At 56.4% G+C, this 7286-nt stretch overlaps 1 protein-coding gene across 1 annotated transcript in view; it reads left to right on the top strand.

The window, feature by feature from the left end:
• Positions 1–270: 270 nt before the first annotated feature.
• The window catches only part of COL16A1 (collagen, type XVI, alpha 1), a 56230-nt gene continuing 49214 nt past the window's right edge, over positions 271–7286 (top strand). The window contains exons 1-8 of the mRNA XM_010837081.1: positions 271–573; positions 2087–2193; positions 4457–4531; positions 4639–4756; positions 5604–5727; positions 6039–6305; positions 6870–6950; positions 7123–7248. Coding sequence (XP_010835383.1) covers positions 2121–2193; positions 4457–4531; positions 4639–4756; positions 5604–5727; positions 6039–6305; positions 6870–6950; positions 7123–7248 — 864 coding nt within the window. The 5' untranslated portion in view covers positions 271–573; positions 2087–2120. The remainder of the gene's footprint in view (positions 574–2086; positions 2194–4456; positions 4532–4638; positions 4757–5603; positions 5728–6038; positions 6306–6869; positions 6951–7122; positions 7249–7286) is intronic.

Genomic DNA, 7286 nt, shown 5'->3' with positions numbered 1-7286 from the left:
AGGCCTTTCAAGCTCCAGGCCTGGCTCTTAAAGGGCCGGACTCTGCCCCCCACCTCCCCCCACGCCCCCCCTCCCCCCTCCACGCCTGCAGCCAGAGCCCCCTTGCAGGGCAGCTCCGGGCACGCAGGGTCCCGCCTTAGCTCGCTCGCTCACCTGGCGGGCAAATGGGAGGGGCGGGCCTGGGAGCGCAGCCAGGCCAGCAGCGGGGCCGCGCGTCCCGCCGCCTCTGCCACCGCTGGAGCCCCCTCTCGGTCCTCCCTCCCTCCTCCAGCCTGGCTGGCGGGTCCAGCTGTGTTCCATTAGCGGCCCTGGCAAGTCCCCAGCCCCCTGGAGCCGCCCCCTATTCCCCCACCCGGAGTAGCCGGCAGTCCCCGGCAGTTGCGCGCGCGGGCGCGCGAGCCGGACAGCCTTCAGCCCCCAAAGCTCGGCACCCGGGAACTTGGCGTCCCCGAAGCCGGCCAGAAGTGATCCAGGACCTTCCAGCGGGCTGAGGAACCCAGGCCCTGCTTTCTGGGGTTGGCTGCATTGGGCTGCCTGGATTACTCAGTAAGGTGGGGGCGAACCCCAGCTACGGTAAGTGAGGGTGGAGGGGGTTGCCTCCGGCTCTGGGCTTGCTGTGTGACCTGGGGCAAAAGGCGTTCCCTCTCCGAACTTCAGTCCTCTTCTTTCTAGCCGGATAAGCTCTTACCTCCATGGCAGTTCTGACTCTCCCTGCCCCCAAGTCTGTGCCTTCCTATTGGGATGGGATCGTTTCCTCGCGAAAGCATCTCTCCTATCTCTATAGTGCCCTGCTCTGGCTGGGGCTAGGTGAGTGGAGGCCAGAGGTCAGGAGCGGGAAGGGGACAGGGAGCGCATGGAAGTTCACGCCTCCACATGCACTCATACGCCTCTCACAGCTGACAGTCCTTCCACTGACTGGCAGGAGGGGGAGGTCAGGAGAGGGTTGGAGGGATAGGAGGTGCATACCGGAAGAACGGGGGATGAGTGGGGCGGGGGGGAACAGTTCTGCCTCAGGAAGAGGGAGATTGGGGTCCTATCTCCAAATATATGGAGGCGAGGGGTCCTTCCTGCTCTCGTTCCCCATCCAGAACTGAGGGAGGGGGAAACAGAATTCCTTTACAGCTGGAGAGAATGAGGTCAGACTTGCATAAGAACTTCCCAACAGGAGGGCCTACAGGAAGGGTACTCATCGCCTGCCTGTGTGCACGTGTATGGGTACAAGCTGGTGTGTCTGGGTGGCCCCTGAACACATGTCTCTGTGAGCCTGCCTGTGTGTAGGTAGGCTTGTGTGCACACAGTGCACAAATATGCCTGTGTGTATATATGCCTGTATATCTGTGCATATCATGACTGTGTGCGCACGCGCGGGCTGCCTGTCTCAGGGGAGGCTGGATGATGTATGGCTCGCCTGGCCGCTTGCTGAGCCCGAATTGATTTATCTGGGCCCATCCATCAGGGTTTAATAAAACTAAAAGACGAGCATCCATCAGCAGGGAAGATTGGCAACAAGGTCCTGAGCCCGGTGACCTGCTCTCCGCCCCCTGCACCCATGAGGGAAGCTTCCTTGGCCCCTGTGATGCCTCTAGGAGACACAGCTCAGTTGTCAGCCCCTTGTGGGTGCCAGAAAGGGCCGGCTGGCTGAGCTGGGTGCAGCTAGCCAGGTACCAGATTAGCATATACCTATACAGTGCACAGGTTGATAAAATATTGAAATACTTCAAAGCGTCTTGGCAAATAGCCTCTGCTTCAAACCTTTTAGGACCCTTTTGATCTCTCTTCAGTCCAGCAACTGTCCACTAGCACAGCCCGATGCTGCCTGGACCTGGTTTCACTGCTCTGGCCAGCATTCTGTGCTGGCTGCTGGGTATCCGTGCCATACCGGTGGTTAAATATTTTGAATATCACCGTGGCCCAAATCCTAGCCCAAGGCCTGTGGTTGGGCCTCTGAGAGGGACTGATGCCTGGTCAGACCTCCTGCCACCCCAGGACCAACGCCTGGGCCCCACAGGCTGGCTGCTGCTTGCCCATGTGAGAAATTGTTCTCTGTGAGCTCTGGAATCCACCTTCCCCCTCCCTATGGTTTCAGGTCCTGTGGCTGCAGTTGACTTCTCTGGACCAGGATGTGGGCATCTTGGGCTCCTGGCTTGTGGCTGCTCAGTCTATATGTTACCTACAGCCATGGAGCAGATGCAGGTAAGGATCAGAGTGCCATAGGCCTGCCACTGGCTCTCTGAGGTGTGGGGTCCTATGCAGGTATGTGACCATGGGCCTCAGTAACGTGGGCATTTATAGGAGAGTCCAGAGGCCAGGCTCAGGGTGGCCTGAGCTGTTTGTACACATGAGCCAGCGTGAGGCGAGCTAGAGCAGGGGTTCCCGACCTCCAGGATCTAACACCTAATGATCTGAGGTGGAGGTGACGTAACAATAATAGAAATAAAGTGCACAGTAATTGTAATCGTTCCTGAAACCATCCCTCTCGGACCCTGGTCCTTGGAAAAATTGTCTTCCGTGACACTGGTGCCTGGTGCCGAAAAAGTTGGGAGACTGCTGAGCTAGAGAGTGTGCGTGTTTCTGTCTATGTATCTGTGTGTCTCTGGGCCTCTCTGTTTTTACATCTCAGAGCTGCTCTGTGCTCTGTACATACTCCTATGTCTCTGTGTATGAGAAGAACCCCCCTCCCCAATACACAAACCCAACCTGTGCCCCAAGGGCTGGTGAGGCCAGTGTGGTGGGGAGGAGCCGGCAGCAAGCTCTCCTTGCAGACAGGCCAGGACTCTCCAGTCCTTTCCATGTGGAGGATCCATCCTCCAGCCCACGTGCTCCTCCTCCTCCCTGGCAATCTTGGATAAAGGGCCTGCCTCAAGGCCCAGACACTGGATAAGACAGAAGGGTGTAGCTTTCCAGGGCCCAAAGCCAGAGGAAGTTGACGGGGCAGCTTGCCCTGCCCTGCTGGGTGCCCTCTGGCTGTGTAGTTGAGCAGAAATAGAACTCCTAGAACCCCCAATACAGCCAAAAGAGGCAGAAAAACCCAGGGACAGATGTGAGAGGGTATATGTGGCAACCTGTGGGCTGTGTGTCTACGTATGTGTATTCACATGTTCCCACGTATGCTTTACTCTCCTCTCCCTCACCGGGTCCCCTGGGGATTGAGGCAGAAAATTTCAACATCTGTGAGGAATTTGGGCCCATTGCCAAGGGGTGAGTCACCCCTTGCTGCTGCTGATACTAAAGACGGTGATAGTTTTTCTGGCCAAACCTGGGGGCAGAAGGATTCAGGGAGGGGGGTTGGTCACTGAGCCTAGGGATCCAGGATGCCTTCTTCTAGCCAGGGATCCAAGGAGTCCAGTGTCCCAGCTTCTAGGAGCTATATCCATCGCCTTGTCCCAGCTACCCTATCTTCATTGATGAAAAAGCTCTCTCTTTTTAAAAATTCTAGCCTCTATCTCTTCTGTTGTAGTACCTCTCTCAAAACTTCTGTTCAATCAGCCCTAGAGAAGAGGCAGGCCCATGGCTGCCTACCTGGTCCCTTTAAGGTTTTGGAGACCTGAATAAGCTATCCCCTTCTGCAGGAGCCTCTACCCCCTTCATATATCCTGTCTGGAGCCCTAAGGCTCTGGTGGTTCCCTTGAGCTTGTGGTCCACTCAGGCCCTCAGTCTCTCCTCACAGTTTCATAAGGTGGCTATCCAGGTGAAAAGTCAGTCTGTTGACTCAGACTTGCGTCTGGCCTGCTTTGTTTTGGCTGCGGAGCGGAACCCCATCCACTGCTGAGAGCACATGTGCCCGCGGCCCATGGCATCCCTGGTGGCACAGGCATCTACAACTCACACATGTGCAGACCCGCGTGTGCATAGATATATAACACAGTGTGCACGGATCTGACATCGCCTTGCCCTCGAAGTGCTCCTTTGTCCCCCACTCAGGTGTGTGTTGTGGGATATGTGAGCTGTCTAGAATTTATTTCATTCTCTAGAATGAAAGCAGCCTGGCCCCTGTCTTGGGGCTCTAGGAGAGGTCTGGGTTCTAGGAGATCTTGCTCAGCTATGAACTCACTTACTAGCCTTAGGCCAGGCCTCAGTCTTCCCATCTGTGCCCTGACTCCCAGGGTGGGTAGGTAGGATTAGTCGCTAAGTCATGTCTGACTCTTGCGACCCTGGCAGGCTCCTCTGTCCATGGGGTTTCCCAGGAAAGAATGCTGGAGTAGGTTGCCATTTCCTTCTCCAGGGGATCTTCCTGACCTAGGAATCGAACCCGGGTCTCCTGCATTGCAGGCAGACTCTTTACCGACTGAGCCACCACCAGGGTCAGAAGGCAAAAGCTGAAAGGAGCCCAAGGCAGAGCCTGGCTGAAGATCCAGAGTGGGGAACATGAACTGGCTCTGTCCCAGGTTCCCCAAGAACTATGCCTCCACCTCAGCCTGACCCCCTCCAGATGCCCCCACTGCCAATTCTTTTGCAGGGGAGCAGTGCCCACCTTCTCATCAAGAAGGACTCAAGTTGGAACACAGAAGTGACTTATCGACCAACGTGACTGGTGAGCGCCCAGCTCAGCCTGTTGTCCCCCCTCCGCCATCTTCCTGGAGTGGCCTGTACCCCACTCACCTGCCCAGCTGAGCTCGTCATCTGGTGTCTCCCCTAAAGGCTTCAACCTCATCCACCGACTCAGCCTCATGAAGACATCTGCTATCAAGAAGATCCGAAATCCCAAGGGACCATTCATCTTGCGACTGGGGGCAGTCTCAGTCACCCAGCCCACTCGGTAAAGGCCCCAGTATGGCCACTGGGAACCAGTCTCAGCCACACTCCCCAGCAACTCTGGATGTGGAGCTTAAGCTCAGGGGGCACCCGTGGGTCATTTATCTCTCTACTTGCCGGGAGTCAGCCTGGTCCCACTCCTGGGCCTCGCAGGGCAGGCAGCGAGGGGACTGGCAGGCCCACCCTCTGCCCTTTCCCCATCTCTGGCTAGCAGTAGGTGAGGACAGGTCTGCATCCCATGGGCACTGTGAGGACCCCAGGATGGAGGAGGGAGTCTGAAAGAGTTGGGTGTGTTTGTATGTGTGCGTGTGTGTGTTCACATGCATTGATGTGTGTCAAGTTCAAGCTCCTACAAGTTCCTGAGTGTTTTGGCCTCTGCTTACCTCTCTAGCCTCATCTTCCAGAATGTTCCTCTTTCTTTCCTGATTCTCTAGTCATGCTCAATCCAGTCATCTTTTTTCAGTATCTCTTCCCTTCCCCCAGGCCTGGTCATGTTCCCCATGGCATCCTGGTTTCCTTGGAATCCTCATGAAAGAGCAAAACAGTCATTCTGAGGATTCGTTGTTCATGGCCTTACCTCCCCCATCATCCCATCAGACTTGCAGGCTGCCTGAGGACAGGCCTCTTCTCTGTCTTTTCACCTGTTACCTGCAGCAACCAGACCACCCCGACGCATAGTAGGCCCTTGAGAAATGTCTGTAGAATGAATGGGTGTGTATGTATATGTGTGTCCATGGGACGTTATGTGCCTATGTGTGTCTCATGTAGGTTCAACAGTGTTGAGGGCCCAGGGTGGGCAGCAGACGGTCTCTTACCTGAGCCTCAGGGTACCCTCCTTGTTCTACCCCCAGACGCGTGTTCCCTCGTGGCCTCCCCAGTGAGTTTGCCCTGGTGCTGACACTATTGATGAAGAAACACACCCACCAGAACACGTGGTATTTGTTTCAAGTGACTGATGGAGACGGGTACCCGCAGGTGAGCCTGGCGCCCCGCTCGCTCCACCCCTGTTGCTCTTGGGTATCGAGTGGTGCCAGTCCAGCCCAGCTTCTGTCCCAGCTTGTGATTCTGGAGCCTCCCTGCTCCACCCCAGTACTCACCCTTGAGGCCACCTGCAGCCCACCTATCCCATTCTTTTAGAAGGTATTTCTCTGTGACTCCAGCCAGCTTTCCTTGCTCTGTGGGCTGTTTCCCTTCTTGTGAAATGAGCGGGAGGGCCCTTACCTTTGGCAGGCTGTGGCTCACGGGGCTCTGATTCTGTGTCCCTGCCTTTCCCCCTCTCCACACAGATTTCCCTGGAAGTCAACAGTCAGGAGCAGAGCCTGGAGTTAAGGACCCGGGGCCAAGATGGTGACTTTGTGTCCTGCATCTTCTCAGTGCCCCAGCTCTTCGACCTGCGTTGGCATAAGCTGGTGCTGAGTGTGGCCGAACGAGTGGCCTCCATGCACGTGGACTGCATGTCAGCCTCCTCCCAGCCTCTAGGGCCCCGGCGATCCATACAGCCTGTGGGCCATGTCTTTCTGGGCTTAGATGCTGAGCAGGGCAAACCTGTCTCGGTGAGTGCTAGGTCGGGCTTGGACTCTCCTCCCACTTTCTGGGAGCCTGAGTGGGCTCCCCAGAACCTGTATCTCACCAGGGCTCAGAACCCCCTTATGCGTCCCCATTGACCTCCAGGTGCAGCCTGGCATTCAAGGCCTTTCATGACCTGGGCCCTAAAATGTCTGCAGCATCACCTTCTGCTCTGGCTGATCCCATGCCGGCCATCCATCTCACCTAATACTTTCACACCTCTAGCCTTTGCCTATGCTGTTACCTCCACCTGCAATGCTTGTCCTTGAAACCTACCTGCTGAATACCTACTGGTCCTCACGGCTTAGCTTGAATGGAACCTCCTCTTCCCCGCTTCTTCTGGCCAAAGCGAACGTTTCTCCCGCCTCTCCCTCTATCTTGGGTGTATGGTTTTGCTTTGTATTTTGTGACTATATTCTTGATGATCTCCCAGGCCAGGCTGGAAAGCCTCTGAGGGCAAACCCTGGGATGGAGCCATCTCTGTGCCTCCTTGGGGGCCAGGACACAGAGCTGTTTGTTAAAATGAAGTGACACTTGTGTGTCCCCTGCAGTTTGACCTTCAGCAGGCACACATCTACTGTGACCCAGAGTTCGTGCTGGAGGAGGGCTGCTGTGAGATATTACCAGGAGGGGTGAGTGGCCTGGACCCAGCCCAGCTGGGAGAGGCTGGGGCACTGCCTTGGGGCACAGTGTGCTGGAGGAGAAGGGCTGGGAAGCGGATGCCTAGACATCTTAGGATGCTGAGTGTGTTAAGGGGGGGTCCATCTTCTGTACTGACCCCAGCCCTTCCCCAACACTGGACAGTGTCCCCCAGAGACCTCCAAGGCCCGCCGGGACACCCAGAACAATGAGCTCATCGAGATCAATCCACAGACTGAGGGCAAGGTCTACACCCGCTGCTTCTGCCTGGAGGAGCCCCAGAACAGCAAGGTGGGTGGCCAGGGCAGGCAGACATGGGCACAGGCTCA

The sequence above is a fragment of the Bison bison genome, unplaced genomic scaffold (genome assembly GCF_000754665.1).
Source record: "Bison bison bison isolate TAMUID 2011002044 unplaced genomic scaffold, Bison_UMD1.0 scf7180017864068, whole genome shotgun sequence".
Classification (NCBI taxonomy): Eukaryota; Metazoa; Chordata; class Mammalia; order Artiodactyla; family Bovidae; genus Bison; species Bison bison.
Note: the sequence above shows the minus strand (reverse complement) of the source record. Positions and strands in the feature narration are given on the sequence as shown.